At 39.2% G+C, this 25,221-nt stretch overlaps 1 protein-coding gene across 1 annotated transcript in view; it reads left to right on the forward strand.

Annotated features, from left to right (window-relative positions):
• cmah (cytidine monophospho-N-acetylneuraminic acid hydroxylase) overlaps nt 1-25,221 on the forward strand; it is a 38,180-nt gene that overhangs the window by 9,797 nt on the left and 3,162 nt on the right. Inside the window, exons 6-13 of the mRNA XM_037695691.1 lie at nt 218-298; nt 1,981-2,047; nt 2,174-2,255; nt 2,339-2,476; nt 4,212-4,347; nt 4,723-4,866; nt 10,473-10,647; nt 19,339-19,455. Coding sequence (XP_037551619.1) covers nt 218-298; nt 1,981-2,047; nt 2,174-2,255; nt 2,339-2,476; nt 4,212-4,347; nt 4,723-4,866; nt 10,473-10,647; nt 19,339-19,455 — 940 coding nt within the window. The remainder of the gene's footprint in view (nt 1-217; nt 299-1,980; nt 2,048-2,173; nt 2,256-2,338; nt 2,477-4,211; nt 4,348-4,722; nt 4,867-10,472; nt 10,648-19,338; nt 19,456-25,221) is intronic.

Below are 25,221 nucleotides of genomic sequence, written 5' to 3' on the forward strand. Positions count from 1 at the left end.
TATATATATATATATATATACATACACACACACACACACACACACACACACACATATATATATATATATATATATACTTTGTATATACACACAGTATATATAGTGCTATGAACTGCAAAGGATGACTCATTTGATCTTCAGATATAATTTTTCAGTTTTTCACTACAAAGAATTTGCAAAAGCCTAAAAGTTGTTCAATCTGCTGTTTCTCTTTCAGTTATCCTACTTTGAAGGTCTTGTCAGAGAGGAGGCCAAACGTCCCTATTTATGTTGGTGCGACCTCCAGACCCGTCTTTTGGTTAGTGGCGAGACAAAGCTTTATTTGTTACATATTCTAGAACAAATTATATTTAACTCAAGAAATATGGTTTTCTGATAAATTATGTGTCAGTGAAGAAGCTGAACTGACGTTTTAAAGATAAAAGAAGAAAAGCATTAGCCACAAACCAAAAGAAGCAGAACACAAGCTAAAACCTAAAAGAGCAAAACACTAGCCAAAAGCAATAAAAGTCTATTAGCATAAAATAAGGCAAAAGTAATAAAACACAAGTACAATTTAAATTTAGTTTAAAGCAGCTAAAGTCCTAAACACTAAAGGTAGCACAAAGCTGGAATAGGTTAGGGTTTAGCTACTAATAGTATAGGATTACTTGAAAGTATGTCGCTTAAATCCTCTTAAGTCAAGCTAGAAGCATAAAGTGCTGCAAATCTAACTAGAAGGAGCAAAAAAACTAAAAGTAATTAAATGCTAGCTAAGAATACAAAGGGCTAGCCCAAAATGTCGCAAAAAACTTAAAAGCTGAAAGTAGAAACTATAATTTTAATATTATAAATAAAAACAGCAGAAGGCTAGCTAAAAGTACCAAAATGCTACTTATAGCTTTTACTGCTATTTTTGGCTAGCCTTTGAGCTAGCTTTTTGATGTTTTGGCTTTTGTTTATCTTTACACAATTTTTGCTACTTTATGCTTCTTTTTTAGGTACTTATAGCAAAACATAACTAAACGCTAACTGTAGCAATGTGATAGTAAACACCAAAGGTAGCAGGACTAAAGAATTGTTTTCGGCTGTTTCCTTCTGCAGGGGTTGTCACAGCAAGTGAACTCGCATGAAAGATTTGGCAATTACTTACAGCATGTACCCTTCCTGACGCAACCTGGGCTTGAGCTCCAGGAACAAGACTAAATAAAAGTAGCAAAAACTAGCTAAAAGTATTTCAAAGTAAGTTAAAAGCTAATTGAAAGCTAAAAGTAACTAAAACCAAAAAGTAACAATATACTAGCTAAAAGCAAAAAAAAAATAGCCTTGCTAAAAGAAGCAAAAGGGTAATTTGAAGCAAAAGGTTTGTTAAAAGTACAAAAGGCTAGCCAAAATGTAAGCTACAAGCTAAAAGTAGTCAAAAGTTAAATGGAAGTTGTTAAAAGCAACCTAAATGTGCCAAAAGGATACATAAAAGCTAAAAGAAGCAAAACAGTCACGGACAGCTGAAAGTAGCATAGGAAGACAAAAAAAAAAGGAAGTTTTGCTGCAGCAGATTTTTAAAAGAACAAAGTTTTTAAAATGAAGAGATCTTCATTTATCTCCATAGGAAAATATTTTTTGAAAAATATAAAAGTTGCAAGCTCTTATCTCTTGAATGAGCTGAATGTTTGATAGATGAAAGGATTGAATTAATTGTACTTATTTAAAATTAGACTTAGTGCTTAGCGCTGTAGCCTCCCAACAGAAAGGATCTGTGTGGAGTTTGTATGATCTCGTGTTTGTTTGAGTTTTCTCCGGGTACTCCGGTTTTCTCCTACAGCCTAAAAACCTCCATGTTTAGACTAACTTCAGGCCTCCCTTGTAAGAAAGGTCTGTGATCTCAATGGGATTTGCCTGGTTAGAAATAAAAAAAAAATTAAAGTTGTCTTATTCTAAAAATTAATTTTTACGTGTGTTTGTATTTGTTCATACGACCTTTCCTGTGCTTCATTTTAACAGGTATTTGGAGCAAAGTCAAGTCAAACTGACCAATATTAATGTCACTCCTTTTGGTGTTTGGCAAAATGTAAGCTGAAATGCAGTTTTATTTTAGTATATATAAAGGATTAAAATCATTTCCTAATGCAAAAACACACAAAAAAAAATAGATGTTGCTATGAAATATTAACCTTTTCCTATCTCACTTTGACAGGTTGACGAGAACTTGAGATTCATGATTCTGATGGATGGTGTCCATCCTGAAATGGACACCTGCATCATTGTCGACTATAAGGGTGTGTTTAATATTTGACATTCTAAATTTCTTTGAATGAAAACAATAAGCATAAATAGATTTTCAAAATCTTTTTGATTGCAGGTCACATGATCCTGAACACTGTGGACTGCACCAGGCCTAATGGGGGCAAACTACCACAGAATGTGGACTTGATGATGAGTGATTTTGCTGGGGGGGCATCTGGATTCCCCATGGCCTTTTATGGGGGGAAATACACTGGTGAGGATTAAGTCATTGTGTAAGACTTTGATACACAGCACAGTAAAAAAAAAAAAAAATGCCACAGATAAAAACAGCATTAACCGTATAATAGAGTGTCACACAACATAAACAGCATTAAATGCAATGGCTGCCATCAGGACTGAACTGACTGACAAATACACAACCACTGAAGCGTAAATTGTAAATGGACTGTACTTGTTTAAATAATTTATATCTGATCAAGATACTCAAAGCTCTTTACAACGCAATCTGTGCCTCATTTATCCATTCATGCAGCACTATACTAGATCTTTACGAAGACTAATCAGTGCTTTAGATCACACTCATACACTGATGGGACACACATCGAAGGCAATGAGGGGTTCAGTGTCTTGCCCAGGGACATTTCAACATGTGACTGCTGGTGGAATCGAACCCCCAACTCTCCCATTGGAGGACGACTGCTCTAACCACTCAGTCACAGCTGCCCCAGCAAATATGTGCAAACAGGATTACTCTACAGCCCAAAGAGGAGGGAATTTAGGGTTATACTGTGTGATTTATATAAAGTTCAAGTTCAAGAATCTTTATTATGCCCAAGGGGTAATTTGTTCCACAGCTAGCAGGCACACAAAGCATCCATACTAGACAAGACACTGAGACATTAAAACATCAGTACAGAAATCATCACTGTTCATTTAGAAGCCTGATCTCTACAGGGATGAATGAGTTCTTCAGTCTGCTCGTTCGACATCTGAGCAGCAGATACCTGCGTCCAGATGGAAGCAACCTGAACTCACCATGAAGTGGATGATCAGGATCTGCCAGAATCAGCCTGGCCTTGTTCACTGACCTCGCCTTGTGTAGGTCAGTGAGGTTCTGTAGGACTATGCCAGCAGTTTTGCTGCACATCCTGACAATCAATCCCCGAGAGTTTGTTCCTGTTTTTGCATGTCAAAATCCAAACCAATCCAAGGTAAGAGTTAAAAGAGACTCAAAACATTCTCATAAAAGTTGGATCAACATTAAACCCACAGAGCTTCCAATAAAAATACATTCTCTGATGGGCCTTCTTACAAAGTGGGTTCACATGTGTATCAAAGGTCAGTTTGTCATCAAGAACAGTTCTCAGATATTTATACTGATGCACCACCTCAACAGCTTCACCGTTAATGACCACAGGAGAGGTAACCGCAGTCTTTTCCAAAATCAATGACCATCTCCTTTGTCTAAGAAACATTTAACTTTAAAAAGGAAGACTCACACCATTCAGTGAAGCCCCTGATCACAGGCCCAGGGTCTGGGTCACATCCTGAGACCTAGAATCAAGATGATGTGGTCATGTGCAGAGGAGGTAAATGGGCTATGTTGAACCAAGAAAGTTAAATATGAAATCAGTTAATCCTCAAGGGTCCCAGGACAGGGGTCTGGGCTGCCACCTCTTTTAAAAGGTCCAAGTCTTAGTGCTCATAGAGCCTTAACCTAATAAGATTCACAGACTAGTTGGGGTGTAGCCCTGCCTAACATCAGAGGTCCTTATTCCAGAGGTCAAATCCTGCCTGAGATAGTGGCATAGTGGACAGAGTTGCTTTAATTTTCACCAGCCACACTTGTTAACGATCGTCACACTCATTTGGTGCTAGGAGTTCGATAAGAAGCGATAACGGTCATAAAAATAGGGATCGTAAAATACCTTGTCCTTTGAGTCACTTCTATGACACTGAATGCAGTTTCACTGTTTCCCTGTCCTCAGATTCCTGGAAAGCAGAGTTCATCAAAAACGAAAGGAAAAAGTTACTGAACTACAAAGCTCTGCTGGTCAAATCCCTGCAGCCCAGGATCTACTGCCCATTTGCTGGCTATTTTGTGGAGGCTCATCCATCAGACAAGTTGAGTTTCAGTGTTTTAGCTAGTGTTTGTACAGTACTAATGGATGATATATTAAAGGCCAGGGTAATAAAGCACTGAGTCGAGTGACCGGCAGTCTGTAGTACTGTAATGTCACAGTAGATCCAGTTCAAAAACATTTACTGTATGTTAAGCTGCTTGAAGTCCAACACCTCCCTTGCAAAAGCGATTGGTGATTTCAGTGAGATTTGCCTGGTTAAATAAAGGTTGATAAATAAACAAAGATCCATGTTAGCTAGTTTAGCATGTTAATGTTTTAAAAGGAACCATGACTGCTAATTATTAATGTATAAATGTGATTATTGTTCTAAAAGTGTCTGTTTGTCTTTGTCTACTGTCCCCGTGTGTGTCCAAAGGTACATTAAGGATACAAATGTTAAAAACAGTGCAGAGGACCTCAATGCCCTGATCAGTAAGCTTGCACCAGAAGTCAAGACATGGACACCCAAGCCTGGTGCAGTGCTGGACCTCGGCCTCGCTCTGAAGGATTCCACTAACAGGTCACAAACAGCTTAAATCAGCGTGTGCTTTTCATGTTGCCTAAAAATATAAAAAGGAAGCTTAGTTTGCTACAATTAGATACTGTAAATGACATTAGGCCTGTCATGATAATTTTGCTGGGCGATTGTCTCAAAAATTATTGCGAAAATGATAATATTGTTTGAAATTTGACAATAATTAGTAATTATTGTCAAATTTATGAAGAAATGTTGATTTGTTTTGAGTGTAGTACCTTTTTCAACCACCGGATGGCAGTATAAGACTGTGCGAACCGAAGGATGGATAGTGAGGGAGCGAGCAGCGTGTCTCTAAGAAAAATGGGAGGGAGACCCCTTGATGTGACATGGGCTGTCTCTCTCGCCTTCCTTTATTTTCGGTTTTCAAAATGGCGGACGCTCGGTGTGATTTGAGCTCTTTAGCATAACATTTGTCACACAAAGCTTTTAATAAAAATCAGTAAACAAGTTCTCAGCTTCTTTTTGCAGAGAAAAACAACTTTTTACACAAAGACACGGGTTCCAACCGTGAATTTTGGAGCTTCGACAAGACGGAGATTTTTTTCTGAGGTCGGCCTGTTAGCTTAGCTTGTAGCTTAGCTTCTCAGTTTAGCTGCTTTAATGATACAAAAACGTGATTTTGGACAATTAAAACAGATTTAAAGAGAAAGGGAAGGGTCAGTGAAGAGCACCGGAGTTGAGCCTTTTGTCATCCAGTGTCTTCAGTAGAAAGAGAGAGACACAAAGAAATGATAAAGCCAATAAATGAACACGAGGTTGATAATTTTCATTTATCATGCGATTAATTGATTTATTGTTTATTGCGACAGACCTAAATGACATCCAGTACAAGTCAGAGCAACTGTAAAATAAATGATTTTCTTTGGTCTGTGTTGTTGTGGATTTCTGAAGTGTACTTTGGCACTTGAGGAGTTCATGATGATGATCGTGTTTATGATCGTTGTGCAACCCCAACAAGTGCAGTCAAAGGAAACGGAAAAGTACTCGGCTGCTAAAAAACCTCAAACCAGAGGAGAAATGCATTCATTTACTTAATTTATACAGGTTAGTCAAGCTGAAACACAACTGTCTCGTGTGCAAGAGATGGACAAAAATACAAAGGATACAACCAATAAAATACGTCAGTATAAAATGTGCATATCAATGCAAGCATACCTAAAACTTTCAAATACAAGCTACACTGACAATCAAAAACTCAGAAACAGAACCAGGTGGTTATGGATGTGTTCGCCCACTATTTTATGAAAAGTTTGCATTTCTTGAGACTGCTGGAGTGAGTTCCAGCTGGAGGAGCCACAGTATGCCCCCATACAGTATCAGATAACTGAGACTTGAACTTCATGGGACTCAGATGACATGTTGCACAAGACCAAATTGAAAATGTTTGGCCATAATGACGCATTTGGAAAAAACCAACCACAGCACAAACACGTCTTATCAACCATCAAGCATGGTGGGGGAGGTCTGATGATTTGGGCTTGTTTTGCAGCAGCAGATTTTTTACATGTAGAGATTGAGTGGGCATGTACACTTTGCTGTGAAGTAAAATGTTTTTTAATCAAACACAAAGCCATCCGCCCATACTGCATCATTCAACAAGACAAACGTATCATCAAATCTACAACGGAATGGCTCAGAAAATAAAAGCTCTGTTAACTAATCTATGGCTTAATTCAAGCTGAATAAATAAATGCTGGTGAGACTTTTAGGTATAAACTGAATGAGTGACGTTTTCTATATCAATTTTGTCAGGAATCTAAAACAACTTTCGCAAAAGCAACAGAGCAATGTTAAAGAATACTGCATTAGCTTATACAGTATTAAACGTCAAACAGCTCGCGCGTTACTTTGCAAATGCATGAATGCAGGCGTGCGGAGCATAGACTGTTATATGTCAATGATGCTGACACTGCTCAATGTATCAGTCCTCCAGGAGACGAGTTAAAAATGTGGACTGACTAGACTCACTGACTGAGCAGTGCAGATACGCTCACAGACTCAGTACTCTGCACCTCTAAAAAACTTCCATATGAAACTTAGTGCAAAGTTTCAGGTGCAACTTTAAAACACAATATTAATTTTAAACAGTCAAAATACCCATGCAATCCGGCAACTCTAATCTCCGCCCGTAAAAGTCCAAAGTCTTTGTGCATTTTTATTTTGATTATTTATTAAAAATACAAAGAGAGGAGACGTTGCCCAGTCTGTGGACTGGATATTACGGCTGCAGCATGCACACCAGTTGGTGCTTTGATCCTTCCTGCCTCGTGCTCAGGCCTGTCATGGTGACTGTCTCCATGATCCTCCATCTGCCTCCACGGACCAAACTCAACGGATCCGTTCAGTTCTGCAAGGAAACCTCGGATATCCTTCATCTGCCGGACCCATCGCTCAGGGAGGAGTTCTGCCAAAATTCAGGTGGTCCTGCTGCACAAGAGTACCGAGAGGCCCGCTGGGTCCAGGTGGATGGATCTGCAGCCAGTTTCTTCAGATCCGCTGTTAGACGGACTCCTGCAGGAGATCCTTCCTGCCCACAGCCATCAGCATCTGGAATAAATCTAATGAAACCAGGATGATGAGCTCCAACAACATTTCATTTCCATTTGGGATTAATAAAGCATTTTGAATTGACCTGCTAATGCTGCTAACAAGATCCTCTATCTGACTGCACGGACCAAAGTTTACGGACCCACTTGGGTCCACGGGGGAACCTTGGATGTTCTCTGTCTGCCGGACCCAGTTCTGGCGGGCAGTCTGGGAGGCAGCTACTGCGATCCTTATTATCATCAAGCTGCTGAAGGGACCTGCTAACAAGACTTACTAACAAGACCAAGACCTGCTAACAAGACCACGCTGCAGCTAACCGGACCTCACTACTAACAGTATCATGCTGCTAACTGGACCATGTTGCTAAGATAACCTCACTATCATCAGAACCACTCTGCCAATAAGACAATGCTGCTGTAGATTTATTTCTTTTTCACTTTTGGCGCCTTGTTTCTGTAACTTTGTTGAATGTTTTAGATAAATCCCAGTTTATGTTAGTTTTGGGCCTCTGAGCCCGACTCCGCTCGCATTAAGCGTATAAATTATAGTTATTTTTTTTATTTTTTATTTTTTTTATTCATTTTATAAATACATAACAATCAACATAATCAACATATGTAACAACAACAAAATATTAAATATAAAATGAAAGGTAGCAGATGAAGAAAAAAATCTTATTAAATCTGCTCCTTATTTATCTAATAAGCAATTCAAACAAACGTTTCCTGTAAACAGCGAATACAAGTAAGTAAATCAAAATATTTTACAATTCTCATACAATACTCATCAAAATACAATCATTGATATTCATTTAACAATTTGATTTTAATCAGTTTCTTAAATACATAAATTGATATAGCATGCTTAACCTCTTTTACTAAGTCATTCCATAAACCAACTCCCTGAATTACGGTAGATCTTCCCTTCAAACTTGTTCTAAACTGTGGTTTAACAAATACGTCTTTCCCTTTTAGATCGTAACAGCTAGATCTTTTCACAAAGTACATTTGGATATTAAAAGGTAGTATATTTTTATGAGCTCTATACATAAGTGATAAAATATTATAGTCTACCAAATCATGGAACTTCAGCAATTTCATTTGATAAAATAATATACTTGTTGGATGATAATAATGCTTTCTTGTTATGATTCTTACGACTCTTTTCTGCAAAATAAAAATAGGCATTGTAATTGATTTACACGCCTTTCCCCAAACTTCAACACAATAAATTAAATGTGGCACAATAATTGTATTATACAGTAAATACAGCGCTCTGTCATTCAACAGATACCTGACTCTATAAAATATCATAATAGATTTGGATATTTTCATTTTAACAGAGTTTATATGTTGCCTCCATGACAAATTTTCATCAATGATGACACCCAAGAACTTAGCTTCATTAACTCTACTAATCTCAGAATCCTCAATTAAAAATGGAACATCAATAGTTTTATTTCTGTTACTAAATATCATATAATTTGTTTTTTCCAAGTTTAATGATAATTTGTTGAGTTTAAACCAATTCTTAATTTTAACAAACTCATTCATCATTGATTCCAATAACTGTTCAATATTATTACCAGAACAAAAAAATGTTGTATCATCAGCAAAAAAAAAACAGATTTGAGGATTCCAGACACCTTAACCAGATCATTTATATATAAAATAAATAACTTTGGACCAAGTACAGATCCTTGAGGAACTCCACATGTGATGGTGCAGAGATCTGATCTCACATCATTCATCTGTACAAACTGTTTCCTGTTTTCCAAGTAACTACACACCCACTGTAACGCTAATCCTCTAATACCATATTTATGTAATTTATTAACTAGAATATTATGATCAACAGTATCGAAAGCCTTCTTTAAATCAACAAAAACACTTACACAATATTGTTTTTGGTCCACAGCAGTAGTTACTTGTTCAATAAAGTCCATGAGAGCCATAGATTTAGAATTTTTTGCTCTAAAACCATATTGATTATTAGTTAGAATATTCTGTTTTTCAATAAATTGGTCTAATCTATTGCTAAATAGTTTCTCCAGGATTTTTGAAAACTGAGGTAACAAGGATATCGGTCTGTAATTATTAAACACACATTTGTCACCATTTTTGAAAAGAGTTGAACAGAACCCATAAGAATCATGCTGTCAGGATCTGCCAACTGGTGTGTTGAACCCACGTGCAGGAGGATGACAGCAGACTTGAGGTAAAAGTTAAACAAGATTTATTTTCAATCCTTGAAAAATGTGGCTGGGATAGGTGAAGCACCCACACCTGTCTTCACCCTCATTTGCCCCACTCTGGGCCCTTGAGCAAGGCCCTTAACCCTCACATCTGCTCCCCTGGATGCCCTAGCAGCTCTCTGCTCCACACAGAGGGCTGTGGTAGCTCGGTGGTCTGTGGTTGGGTCAGGAAGGACATCCGGCGTAAAAATAATTCCCAAGTCTTCATGCAATTTGGTTTGCAGTGACGACCCCTAAAGAAGAGAGCAGCCAAAAGACAAAAAAAAAAAAAAACACATTTAAATTAAAAAAAATACATATTTGGGATTATATATATATATATATATATATATATATATATATATATATATGTATATATCCAGTGGTGCTTGAAAGTTTATGAAGCCTTTCTAGTTTTCTACATACAAGTACTAAAATCCATTTCATATTGTATATTAGTGTGTTTTCTACATGTAAAACTAACTCGTATATAAAACTGAAACTCTAATTGAAAATAAAATAGACATTTACTTCTGACAAGGAAGTGGTTTGTGATCAGCTTGCATTTTCAGTATAAGAAAATGCAGCAACTAGTGATAAGTGAACGCTTGACAGAACAAGAAAAATCAAGGTTCAAGGTGACTTTATTGTCATTCGCATCACATGTTGTACATGAGGTGGGACGAAATTGTGTACACAGCAAGTAATTCAAAATATATCACTAAAATAAGGATTCTCAAATAAAACAATTTCAAACCGTGATCAGAATAACATTTTTGACTGCTTCATCTGCTCTGACCCATCACAGCGAGTCCATCACTGATCCTCCAGCCAAAGCAAAACTCTACAAGGACAACTGGGAGTTTGACCTATATGTGGACGAACTGAACGGTGCCATAAGCAGTGAGATATTCAGACATCAAAGCTGGATCCAGTTTTATTACAACTGGGCAGGCTTTAAAAACTACAACCTTGTGGTGCGGGTAAATATAACCGAGAGCTGCTCTGTTCTTCTAAAAACGCTGTCCTCTTCCTACAATGAACTTCTCCTGGATGCTACTGTGTTTACTTTCTTCTTACATATTTTTCCAATGAAAAGTTGTCATAGAATCACATCACATTGTCTTTGGTTTTGACTTTAAACTGTATTTTTTTAAACTTGAGCACACATGTAGACTCATGATACAAGCACAATCCATGAGTCCATCCTCATGAAAGTGCTTGCCACTCTGATGCTTGGTTTGATCTGTCAGGACCAGTACTCAAAGGGGGCCAGTACTCGTCAGTACTCAGTGCATGCACTTCTAAGCTTTTGGTGTTAGCATATCCCCACTTTCAAAAACCTGCCAGTGTCACCAGCTGTAAGCTACACAATTGTTAAAAACTACGTTAAAGGTCATCAGTTGAAAACAGGAAGTCATCATGACTCACTCTACACTGCTTCTGTTTGGGTTAAGGACATCATGTGGGAGTGGAGGCTCAGAGGTTAGAGAGGTGGGCCTGTGATCTGAAGATTGCTGGTTCACGCCCCGGCCCCGACAACATCAAAATTGTGGGTGGGGTAGGTGAAGCACCCACACTTGCCCCCATCCTCATTTGCCCCACCCTGGGCCCATGAGCAAGGCCCTTAACCCCCATCTGCTCCCTAAACAGGTCTCTCTTGAAAATGAGTTCTCGTGGCTCAATGAGACTACTTGTATAAATAAAGGGTAAATGAAAAAAAAAATGAAAATGTTCCACACACACGTCTGGATATATCAAAACTAATGTGAAAGTACGGTGGCTGACAGGTCCAAACAGCTAAACACACAGCAAACAGTGTCGGCCAAAGTGTGCTTACTGCTTAATTATACACACACTTGACCTGCGGCAAGGATGTGTTTACCTCTAGGGGTGTTACAATACATCAATTTACATCGATGTATCGATTAAGTAATTAATAATTAAATTATATCGTGGCAAAACTAAAACATCGATTCATATCGTCATCTTTAAAATACGCTTTTATTTTGAAATTCCCAAGGCACGTCTGTGTTACTATTTCCGTGCGCGGCTGCGCTCTGCGCCGCCTCAGCAACATGGCAGACAAGGCAGAAAACAGAAAATGAAATTCACTCTCCTGCTGGATTTAAATCGACTCTGTGGAAATATTTGTGATTCCAACAGAAGGATGGCTCAACAGACAAAACTCATGTGGTACGCAACAGGTGCCAGCGTGAGTTCAAATACTCGGAAACACAACAAATTTGTCCGTTGACCTGAAGAATAAACACGGCATTGATAGTGTAGTGAACTAAGCCTCAGGTCAAATCTGGCCTTCCTGGGACAAGAACTGTATTTCATTGATTTGAGTCCAGAAACACAAGATTAAAGTCATCCAGAGACTTGCTCTTGTCCTGCACTGATCAATTGAAAGAACACTCTCTTTTTTATTATCATTACTATTTTACAAATGTTTGATAATCAAAGTGTGTTTAGTTCAAACCATTTTTAAATGTTGAAGTGAACTACTCATTTTAATTCAACTGTGAAACAGTATTAGTGATTTTTAATCCTCATTCAAAGTGGAAATCAAATTGGAATGTGTTACGGAGTAATTCATGCATTTTCTGATCTTCTGTCTGAAATGAGCAAGTTGTGATGTCGGTCAAAGGTCGAAAACAAGTTGTTGGAACGAACTGTCATGTTTTTAAATCCTCTCAGACGTAATATAGAGAAGCTGGCACCTGCTTTCCCCCAACTCGTCCAAACATTTCTCTCGTCTGTCTCTAAAACATTTTCAATCTGTTCCAAAACATTCTTGCTGTTTTTCTGACTTCTAGTGACCTCTTACATCACAAAAACACACCCCTGATTTGGTCCACCGACCAATCAGGAACTTCCCAAATGAACCGGAAATAGAACTCTTTAAATGTCTGCACTTCCTAGTTCAAACCAGTCGTTTGCAGAGCCTGAGTTCGTTCAGTCAAGAGCAGTCGAGCCCGGTCGAGTTCGGTTCGGAGAGCAAACCGAACACAAGAAGTGCTGGGGAGAACAGGAGTTCCAGACATGGTCCGGAGTTCTTCCGAGTCTCGTGGGAATTATGCAATCTTCCACATCTGAGTGGAACTCTGACGGACTCACAACTCACGTGAGCCCAACTGAGAGGTGAACTTGTGTCAACAAGTAGCGTCACTACTTCGGATGATTCACAGCTGTTCCTACGGAGACGCTGAAAGGGTGCGTTAAATGGAACTCCGTACCAGTGGAGACATCTCCTCCAGGTAAAGAGTCGATTTACATAACCTAAGTGTACCGAGGAGGAAGCTGGGATCTTAACGGAGAGTGCCGTCCTGATACTGACACATTTCCCTCATCCATCTTTTCCTCTCCATTTAAACTTCATTTCCATCTTTAAACTCTTCTATCCTGCTAGCAAATCATTCCAGATATTTTCAGAAATGTCTGTTGTGAAGCAAAGGAAAATCATGGCCGGATGGTTTTCCTGAGTGTAAAGCTGATTAATTAAGCTGTCGTTGTTTTCAATTTTGCCAAATTAATGTAAATGTTTGATGTTAAACTTTGATTCTGTTAATAAATGACCACATTCATTTGATGGGTCAAAGAAAATTAACGCCTCACGTTACATTTAATTAAATTCAATGCACAATATTATTCAGTCCAGAAAAATGAATGAATCCGTTTAATTTATGAATATATCACAGTATATGTTAATCTACAATAGCCATGTTATTTGAGCTCAATATCTTTTTTTGTTTCTTTATAACTGGAAGGTAATCAGGGCACTTTTAAGTTAACTGGTTTAAAAAAATGCACTTAAACATAAGAAATGTGAGACTATACTGAACAGGTCATTTATTTTTATTTTTTCATTAAACTCACAGTTCGGATACAGTTGTTTATTGTTGAGCTTAAACAGTTGCTAAGGTTTTCCAGTTTTTGCAGCTTTTGACATCATGGATGATTGAGCATGAACTATGTTACATCATACAATCTGATTTGTTCTGTCTCAAACTTGTGTTACACATTGACAAAACCAAAGGGATGTTGTTTTCGAACAGAAGGTCGGTCCCAGCAGTCCGTCTTTCTATTTTATCTTTAAATGGTTCCTATTGAGTTAGGTACTTGAGGGTACTTGAAAGATAATTAATAATGTCATTAAAAATCATAAAGACAGAGATTTCCCAATATGTACTAAACATAATAACACCACAATGAAAAATAAAGAGGATATTGTTGAAGTCTTCTATCAGTTATTTGTTAATATTGGTCCTAATTTAGTAAATGAGTTGTCAAAGATTAAAGATGAAAACTCAGTTATACATTTGTAGTGAACTAAGCCTCAGGTCAAAATCTGGCCTTGAGGGCCTTCCTGGAACAAAGAACTGTATTTCATTGATTTGAGTCCAGAAACACAAGATTAAGTTCATCCAGAGACTTTCTAAGTGTCCTGCACTGATCAATTGAAAGAACACTCTCTTTTTCTATTATCATTACTATTTTTACAAATGTTTGATAATCAAAGTGTGTTTAGTTCAAACCATTTTTAAATGTTGAAGTGAACTAATCATTTTTAATCAACTGTGAAACAGTATTAGTGATTTTTAATCCTAATTCAAAGTAGAAATCAAATTGGTATGTGTTACGGAGTAATTCATGCATTTTCTGATCTTCTGTTTGAAATGAGCACATTGTGAAGTTGGTCAAAGGTCGAAAACAAGTTGTTGGAACGAACTGTCATGTTTTTAAATCCTCTCAGACGTAATATAGAGAAGCTGGCACCTGTTTTCACCCAACTCGTCCAAACATTTCTCTAGCTTGTCTCTAAAACATTTTCAATCTGTTCCAAAACATTTTCTGTTTTTCTGACTTCTAGTGACCTCTTACGTCACAAAAACACACCCCTGTCTGGTCGATTTTGACCAATCAGGAACCTCCCAAATGAACCGGAAACACCGGTCTTTCACTCACACACCATCTCCCTCCCTCTAAACTTCATCTTTCCATCTTTAAACTCTTCTATCTGCTAGAAATCATTCCAGATATTTTTAGAAATGTCTGTTGTGCAGCTGGAAGCAAGGGAAACCATCGCCGTATGGTTTTCTAATTGTAAACTGATTAATTAACCTGTTGTTATTTTCATATTTTGCCAAATTAATGTAAATGTTTGATGTTAAATTTTGATTCTGAAAATAAATGACCACGTTCATTTTGATGGGTCAAAGGAAATTAACGTCTCACGTTACATTTTTAATAATTAAATGCACAACATTATTCAGTCCAGAAAAATGAATGAATCCGTTTAATTTATGAATATATCACAGAATATGTTCATCTACACATTTAATATTAATATGTTTCTTGGAAGAGTGAGTGAAAGTGAAGTCAAAGAAGTAGTTAAAATTTTTTAAAATAAGAAATCCAAAGACTGTAATGATATTGGTATGGCTATTGTGAAAGAAGTCATTTATAGTATTATTAAACCTCTCACCTATATTTGTAATAGATCATTCTTAACCGGAATTTTTCCTGACAAAATCAAAACTGTCAAGGTATTTCCAGTCCACAAAAGTGGTGATAAACACCCCCCCCCCCCATATATATACTGTGTAACCATGTATGTATGTAATGTGAGTATGTGTATGTATTATATACATGCATATTTAAATATACCATAACATACCATACCATTTTATTTATAGAGCACTTAAAACAGCGACAAGGCCAACCAAAGTGCTGTACAGACAAAACAACAGGTAACACACAAAGCAAAATACAAAATGAAGTAAATCAGAATATAGACATAAAAACGATGCAGATAATGACGACTAACCAGTGTGGAGCATACAGGATCAAAACACAGATCATCTTGTCTTAAAAGCTATTGAATAGTAGTGAGTTTTTAAATGGGACTTGAAAACCGAGAGGGAGGGGGCCTGTCTGACAAGCAGAGGTAACTCGTTCCAGAGTCTTGGTCCTGCTACAGAGAAGGCCCTGTCACCTCTGCGCTTAAGACGAGTTCCTGGAACTGTGAGGAGCAACTGGTCCACTGACCTCAGGGAACGTGGTGGGACATACAGTTGTAGCAGATCAGAGAGATGGGGGTGGGGTGGGGGTGGGGGGGGAACTGTTCAGTAATTTGTAGACATACATGAGTATTTTGAACTGGATTCGAAAGTGAACCGGTAACCAGTGCAGTGAAGCCAAAACTGGTGTAATGTGCTCTCTTTTACCTGTACTGGTTAAAAATCGGGCTGCTGCATTCTGGACCAGTTGTAGTTTTGCAATGGAGGTTTGACTGATACCAAACAGGAGTGAATTGCAGTAATCAAGCCTAGATGTAATGAATGCATGTACTACTGACTCCAGGTTATTTTTGGACAATATGGGCTTCAGTTTAGACAGCCGCCTCAGTTGGAAGAAACATGATTTTACAATCATGTTTACATGATTGTTAAGTTTCAGGGAAGGGTCCATTATCACTCCCAGATTAGTGACTCTTTGTTTTAATGACAGGGTTAGAGCGGAAAGGTCGATGCAGTGGTTTGTGATTGTGTCATTGGGAGGGAACAACATGACTTCAGACTTATTTTCATTGAAACTTAAGAAGTTTAAAGCCATCCAGTCCCTGATGTCAGCCAGGCAGTTGAGCACCGGTTGAATAGAGCATGTGCCATTGGGTCTTAGGGGGAAGTAAATTTGACAGTCATTGGCATAGAAGTGGAAGGGCATGTTGTGTTTCCGGAAAATAGCACCAACCGGCAGCAGGTATAAAGAGAATAGGAGGGGACCCAGGATGGACCCCTGCGGAACCCCCATTTAAGCTCTGCCGCTGCAGAACTAAAATCCTTGATGGAGACACAAAAGGATCTGTCAGTGAGATAGGATCTGAACCAATTGAGGGCTGATCCTGTGATGCCCACCCACTGCTCCAACCTAGCAATGAGGATCTCATGGTCGATGGTGTCAAAGGCAGTTGTGAGGTCTAACAGGACAAGCAGCACAGAATCACCGGTATCAGTGGTTAAGAAAATGTCATTAAAGACCTTGAACAGGGCAGTTTCAGTGCTATGGAGAGGTTTAAAGCCAGATTGGAATAGCTCTAAGATGGCGTGACCCTCCAGGAAGCACTTCAACTTGGACTCGACTATTTTCTCCAGTAGTTTAGAAACAAATGGGAGTTTGGAGACAGGCCGGAAGTTGAACACGACTGAGGGGTCAAGGTTTGTTTTTTTCAGGAGAGGCTGGACAGCAGCATGTTTAAAGGATTTTGGCACCACGCCAGTGGATAAACTACTGTTTTCTATAGTAAGAATGGACGGACCTAGAGTTGGAAAAACCTCCTTTAGTAGACGAGGGGGGACCACATCAAAGGGGGAACCAGACGGTTTCAAGCTGTACATGACCTGCTCTAGAGAAGATAGAGTGATGGGTTCAAAATGGTCAAAAGGAGCTACAGATTGAGGTGGGATAGATGGGTCATGAGTTGGAGGGGAAATGAGAGCCCGGGTGGTCGCAATTTTTTCCAAAAAGAAATGTAGGAAGTTGTCGCACAGCTCAGTCGAGGCTTCCAGAGGTGATGGTTCAGTGAGGTGGAGAACAGAGTTTAGGGTGGAGAAGAGGACACGTGGGTTGCGAGAGTTTGAGGTAATTATATCAGAGAAGTATTTGGATTTTGCAGCTTTCACTGCTTTCTGATAACGGCGCCAACTCTCTTTAAGTATTTGAAAAGAGACCTGCAGCCTGTCTTTCCTCTACTTTCCTCCACGGTAAATATATACGGTAAATGTCTGTATGTGTACTTATGTATGTATGTGGACAGTAGATATCTCATTATGTAGATTGCTGTCTGTGAACACGGTAGGCAAGTACAAGCCTTGGCGTCAGCTTATTCCTTTTTTGGTAAATGGTCGATTTACCATTTTATATTGTTTTCCTTTTTTGTAATGTTTTTAATTTACCAAAATAAAGTTGAGTTGAGAGTTTCTCGACTCTTACAAATTGATGGAGATGTGAAAGGTCACAGATGTTTTTTCACTTATTAATGTTCTGGTTTTCTTGTCTTTTGAATTTTTGTTTTGGTAAAGCAGTTGTGTTTATTTTAATAAGATTTTTATGGGTAATATTTTTAGAGTTGATTTTGGGTTTAATTGATTTGAACCGTGGGCAAGTTGGCACTGTTTCAATGGGGTTTTGGGTGGGTAACAGAGAAGCAGCAGAGAAGTGTGGAAGACTACATCTCTGCTTTTTGGACCGATTTCTAGACTGGACCATTAATTGTCAACAACATGGATGTTTAACAGAGTCAGTTAAGTTTTTAGAGAGAAGTGCTGCTCCATTTAAGGTGGGATGGATTCCATCTCTCCGCATTAGACCCGGTTTTCCCCAAAATACACCCCAGTTGTCTACAAATCCTACGTTGATTTCAGAACACCACCTGGACAACCAGCGGTTGAAGCCGACATACGGCTAAACATGTCATTGCTGGACAGGTTGGGGACAGGGACGGAGAAAACTACGGAGTCACACATAGTTTTTGTGAAGTGACACAGCAGTGTTGCCAGGTGTACGATAATTATCGTATTTGTACAACAATTTTGCCCTCTGTACGATGTACGATCAATAATCCCAAAAAAGGCCAAATAGGAAGGGGGGGGGGGGTCATTAGTTCCCACCCGTCATTGTTTATGGAGGGCACATTAGCCTAACGCAACTGTGGGGCTGCTGATGAATCCATTCTGTACTGACGCCACAAAGCTGTGCGTGCCTGTTAGACGCTATTCAATACTAGAGTGACTATAACACATCAATAAATTTGTTATTTTGGTTATACCATACCATACCATACCACACCATACCATACCAATTTATTTATATAGCACTTAAAACAGCAACAAGGCCAACCAAAGTGCTGTACAAAAGAAAACAAACATGCACAGCAGACAGGAAAACATAAAATAGAAATACAGATACAAATAGCAATGACGGTTATGACGGGTGTACGATAATTTCCCTCAAAATATGATAATTTTATGTCTCTAGTACGATAATCCTACATTTCTCACCTGGCAACACTTACAAAGTGAAGCAACATTAATTTTAGTGATCTCTGATTTGCGTAGTCGATTGTCATTTTCGCCAACATGATTAATGATTTTACTTTATTTCGCTTTAGCTTTAGCCAGTAGTTTCAGATGGGTGCCAGTATCTGATTTTGCTGAGAATGAAGAAAAGTAGCTGCCATGAATTGCAAACAATTGCTAGAAAATAGGCTTTGTGGTTGCTCTGAATGTATCCTTTGCCATTTTGTGCACGTGCCTCCACGTGTTGTTCTGTCTTGTAAGCTTCATAGCTTCTTCCAGTATCATATTTGAAGTTAACAGAAAATCTTTAGTTTAACTTCATCACAATTACACCTTGAGAAAAATATTTACCATGCTCATATTTATGTACGTGCAATTCATATTAGCACATTAACAGCAACCTTAAAGACAAATGTGGGTCATACTATGTAACATGAACATGTAAGATCTCTGTTTAACATTTTTGAACAATTCCTTCCCTCTCGCTGACTTTCACACTTAAGTCCTTATTTCTACATATTTCATTTCCAACTTTGACCAGTTCTGTTAGCTGACGTTTCATTTCCTCACGTTGTTGACTCGTTCATGTAGGTCATTGAAACAGACGACAACTTTGAGCCACTCAGTGGAGGCTACAACTATCTAGTGGACTTTCTGGATCTGTCGTTCCCCACCACAAGACCTGACAGAGAGCACTACTACGTGGAGGTGAGTTACATCAAACTCATTTTGAGACTAGATCTTCGTATAAATGTATTATGGAATAAAAATAAATTGAGATGGATTGGATTAGAGTACTTGTTATTGACCAAGGCAAAAGAGTAATAATGTTTTTGTGTGTGTGTGTGCGTGTGTGTGTGTGTTTGTTTGTTTGTAGTGTTAACCAAATATCTCATGACTTGATGAATTGAATGAAATTCTTAGAAAGTAATCATTTGGGTTTACATCTGCAGCTCATTGGCTTTAGGAATTGGTCAGCATATATGTCACTTAAGAAAACCCCAAAATAGTCTTACTCTTTCAATTTTCCAGAAATGCTGATACAGTTTGTGTGTTGGTAAATGAAAGTTATTTACAAGGCATATTTCAATCACTATGTAAGATAAATTTTTAAAAATTTGCATGAATCATTGGTGTCACCGCTGCCTAAATATCTTATGAGTTGTTTTAAGGGTTGACCAAACTGCCCATAACTCTCATACTTCTCATTGGGGACTACCTGAAGGTGGCCACCTCACAGTGAGATCACATGACCTAGAGGGCAGAGGTCTATAAATAAAACACTGATTAACTTTTAGAGCCAAAATGGCTGCCACAGCTACCTTAGAAACCCTATTATTGTCCGCCTGAAAAGGGTCTTGCTCTTCAATCAACTTTAATTCTGCCTTAACCGTATGTCCTCCACAAATGTTATATCTAAACAACCGGCTCGGCGCCGTGGTGTGTGCTATTACTTTAATTGACAATTTGAATTACCACGGCAATATAATTTGCAAACAAATAACTCAGCTATTTTGCAAGATACTGAGTTTAAATTTGATGAGGTGGTAGCTGAGAGCAATGCCCAATAAATCCTGAATTCAAATAAAACATTCAAGATGGCAGATGTCCACCAAAGCTAAATTTAAACTCAATTCAATTCAGTTTATTTATATAGCACCATATCCCTATAAAGTTGTCTCAGGACACTTTACAGGAACATTCACATACAGTACATAGAAATGCCAATTAGTAAAATTCTCTATCCAGCAGACATGTTGAATCTTGGCTTCGTTGCAGTCTCCCATCCTGAGCAAGCACAATGGCAACAGTGGAAAGGAAAAACTCTCTTTTAAAAAGAAGCAACCCCCAACAGAACCAGGGTCAGGACAAGCGACTTATGACTTTAAATGACTTTAACTCAGTTATTTTTTACACATATAGAGCTGAAATTTGGTGTGGTTTTAGCTGCGAACATTTCCCATCACATACTGAATCCAAATCAAAAATCCAAGATGGCCACCATAGTTTAAAAGAAAGAATGACTACCCGGGCTGGTATAACTCATTGACTTTTTACTATGTTGAGGTGAAATTTGAAATGGTAGTAGCCAGGGTTGATTTGAGGCATCCAGTAGCATGTTCTCATTATACAGAAAAAAGACACATGAAATAATAAATAAAAAAAGAAGCAGAATAGACAAATTTGGAAAAAGACATTTTTCACATGCACAAGGTGATAGGGAGTACTACATTCATCATTAACCTATATATGCATACATGCATACACATCTAAGCATACATACACTTATATTCTGTATGTATATACAGTACATACACATATATACATGTATACATACACAGACATAAGTGTCTTGTGTACCACAGATTTACAAAGCTCTATTTTTACTGTATGGGGAGGAGTTGAACAGTCTGATGGCTGGAGGGACAAAGGACTTCTTGAATCTGTCAGTGGAGCAGGGCTGGGACAGCACCTACCAGTGAACGAACTCCTCTGCTTCATGATGGCGCCATGCAGAGGATGGTCAGCATTGTCCATGATGGATAGTAGCTTACTGAGGGTCCTTTTCTCTGCCACCAATGTAAGGGACTCCAGCTCTGTTCCCAACACAGAACCAGCTTTTCTCACCAGCTTATCAAGTCATCCTGCATCTCTCCTATTAATGCTTCCTCCTCAACACACAACAGCACAGAAGAGGACACTGGCTACCACAGACTGGTAGAACATCAGCAGTAGTTTTCTGCCAATACTGAAGGACCCAAGCCTCCTTAGGAAGTAGAGCTTGCTCTGACCCTTCCTGTAGAGGGAATCCATGTTCCCTGCCCAGTCCAGCCTATCATCCAGTTGTATGTTCAGATATTTGTAGGTCCTGCCCACCTCCACATTAACCCCCTCAACTGAGATTGGCTGCAGGATAGGCCCAGACCTTCGGAAGTCCACTACCATTTCCTTTCTAAAAAAGTTAAATCTGGTCCTCTGGACATTTTGAATGTCCAGAGGACCAGATTTAACTTTTTTTAGATTTTTCTACCTGGATTATTGAGCATGCATCAGGATACCATTTCCTTTGTTTTACTGATGTTCAGCTGTAGATGGTTGGATTTGCATCACATTTCAAAGTCCTCATCCAGGGTCCTGTACTCTCTCTCCTGTCCATCCTGCACATACCCAATGCTTGCAGTGTCATCTGAGTACTTCTGCATGTGTCAAGTCTCTGAGTTGTAATTGAAATCAGAAGTGTACAGGCCAGGGTGAACAGAACTGGAAAGAGCATGATTCCCTGCAGTGCTCCTGTGCTGCTAACAACTGTGTCGGAGATGCCGTCCCTGATCCTGACATGTTGTGGTCTCTCAGTAAGATAGTTTGTAATCCAGGAGAGCAGATGTGGGTGTCCACCTCCATCTACTCAAGCTTGTCTCTCAGTAGCAGGGGCTGGATAGTGTTGAAAGCACTGGAGAAGTAAAAAAACATGACATCACAGCATTGTTTCCATTGTCTAGGTGAGAGTGAGCCCTGTGCATAAGATAGAGAATATCATCATCCACCCCCATCTTCTCCTGGTACACAAACTGTAGAGGGTCCTCAGCATGGAGAATCTGAGGTCTAAGGAGTTTCAGCAGCAGTCTCTCTAGGGTCTTCATCACACGAGATGTCAAGGCGATTGGTCTGTAGTCATTCAGATCAGTCAGTCATCAAAGATTTTAGTTCAGCATCTGCAGCGCTTCGATGGGGGTACCGCAGGGGTTCATCCTTGTCCTCTTTTCTTTATACCTGCTGCCACTAGGTGCTATTTTTCATAAACATGGCATACCCTTTCATTTCTATGCCAATGACTGTCAAATTTACTTCCCAATGAAGCACACTGGTGCACATTCTATTCATCCTCTTCTTGACTGCCTGGCCGACATCAGGGACTGGATGGCTTTAAATTTCTTAAGTTTTAATGAGAAGATGTCTGAAGTCATGTTGTTCCCTCAAAATGGCACAATCAAGAACCACTGCATCGACCTTTCCTCTCTAGCCCTGCTAGAGAAACAAAGAGTCACAAATCTGGGAGTGACAATGGACCCTTCCATGAAACTTAACAGTCATGTAAACATGATTGTTAAATCCTGTTTTGTTTTCTTCAGTTGAGGCGACTGTTTAAACTGAAGCCCATACTGTCCAAAAATAAACTTGAGACTGTAATACATGCATTCATAATATCAAGGCTCGATTACTGCCATGCGCTTCTGTTTGGAATCAGTCAGACCTCCATTGCACGTTTACAACTGGTCCAAAATGCTGTAGCCCAATTTTTAACCGGTACCAGCAAAAGAGAGCACATTACACCAGTTCTGTCCTCCCTTCACTGACTCCTGGTTCACTTTCGAATTCAGTTCAAAATCCTCCTGTATGTTTTTAAATCTCTTAACAGTTCTAACCCCTCTTATCTCACCAATTTGCTGCAGCGATATGTCTCACAGCGCTCTCTGAGGTCAGCAAATCAGATGCTTCTATTGGTTCTAGGAACCTGTCTTAAGCTCAAAGGTGACAGGGCCTTCTCTGTTGCAGGTCCAAGACCATGGAATGAGTTACCACTGCATGTCAGGCAGGCCCCCTCTCTCACAGGTTTTAAGTCTAACTTAAAAAAAAAACACTTTTATTCCCTGGCTTTTGACACTGTGTGATTTGTTTTTAACCTGTCTGTATTCTACAGTGTTAGCCATTTGTTATTATCTAAAAAAGTTAAATCTGGTCCTCTGGACATTCAAAAAACAAAACAAAGCAAAACAAAAACAAAAAATGTAGAAACTTTTCATCTTTCATCTGAAAGACTTCTTCAGTCTGAGGTGCTGTATTCAGCTCAGTCTCTTAAATAGCACCTTCTTAGAGTGGATCAACCAGTTTGCTGCTGACAACCAAAACCAGCTGATCACATGATCAAGAAGGACCATCAGCCTAACAATGGATCATTAGCACACTGATGGCTGTTTACTACTCACAGGGGGTTGAGTGATACTAGCAATCACAGCATTGTAAGAGGGGGACAGTTGAACCCGGAGGCTCCACCCCTGTTTAACGATGGACGATTTCTTTTCACAAAGATGGCCTCCTTTACTCCTCTCTCAAACCATCGTTCCTCTCTGTCCAGGATGTGAACATCTTCATCCCTGAAAGAGTGACCGCTGGCCTGGAGATGAGTGTAGACCGCAGAGTCCTGGCCTGATGATGTTGATCTTCTGTGCTGGGCCATCCTTTTGGCCAGTGGCTGTTTTGTTTCCCCGATGTAAGACTGATCACAGCCCTCCTGACACTGAACAGCATACACAATATTACTCTGTTTGTGCCGGGGGACTGGATCTTTGGGATGAACCAGTCTTTGCCGTAATGTATTTTGGGGTTTAGAAGCCAATGGGACATTGTGTTTAGAAAATAAATGTCTCAGTTTCTCTGATACTCCTTCAACATATGGAATGACCACTGGTCTGGGTTCCTCCTTTTCACCTGTTGGCTGACTGGAGTCCTGTTTGGGTTTCTTCTCTGCTTTCAGGAAGGCCCAGTTAGGATATCCACATTGCTCTAGAGCCTGTTTTGTGTGGGATTTCTCCTTCTGCCTGGCTCCTGAGCTAGTGGGGATGCTGTCTGCTCTGTGATACAGAGTCCTGATGACTCCTAACTTGTGCTCCAAAGGGTGATGGGAGTCAAACTGCAAATACTGGTCTGTGTGGGTGGGTTTGCGGAACACCTCAGTTTGCAAATGTCCTCTATCAGAAACTGAGACCTCACAGTCCAAGAAAGTCAACCTGCCCTTTTTTACATCTTCTCGTGTGAACTTAATGTGTTTATCAATAGAGTTGATGTGGTCAGTAAAATGTTGGACTTCCTGAGATTGAATTTTAACCCAGGTGTCGTCAACATACCTGAACCAGTGACTTGGTGGTGTCCCTGAAAAGGATGTCATGGCTCTCTTTTCTACCTCCTCCATGTACAGGTTGGCAACAATAGGAGAAACTGGAGACCCCATAGCACACCCATGTTTCTGCCTATAATATTGCTCCCCATATGTGAAGTAGGTTGACTGCAGGCACAGTTTCAAGAGTTGACACAGTTGTTCTGTGGAAAGTGTGGTCCTGCTGCTCAGAGTGGTGTCTGATTTTAATTTTAAACTGACCACCTCTACTGCATCATCATCAGGAATGCACGTAAAGAGTGATGTGACATCAAAAGAGACCATTGTTTCATCAGTCTCCATGATGACATCCCTCACCTTATCCACAAAGTCCATGGTGTTCTGTATGTGGTGTTCTGAGCTGCCAACTAACGTTGTTTTGCTTTTGTTTTCAGTTTGTTTTGCATCTATAACAACTCTAATGAAACCAGGATGATGAATTACCACAACATATAATTTCCCTCTGGGATTAATAAAGTATTTTTGAATTGAATTGAATTGAATTGAATTTTGTTTTTTGAATGTCCATAGGACCAGATTTA

This window comes from Nematolebias whitei, chromosome 22, assembly GCF_014905685.2.
Source record: "Nematolebias whitei isolate Nwh7 chromosome 22, NemWhi1, whole genome shotgun sequence".
Classification (NCBI taxonomy): Eukaryota; Metazoa; Chordata; class Actinopteri; order Cyprinodontiformes; family Rivulidae; genus Nematolebias; species Nematolebias whitei.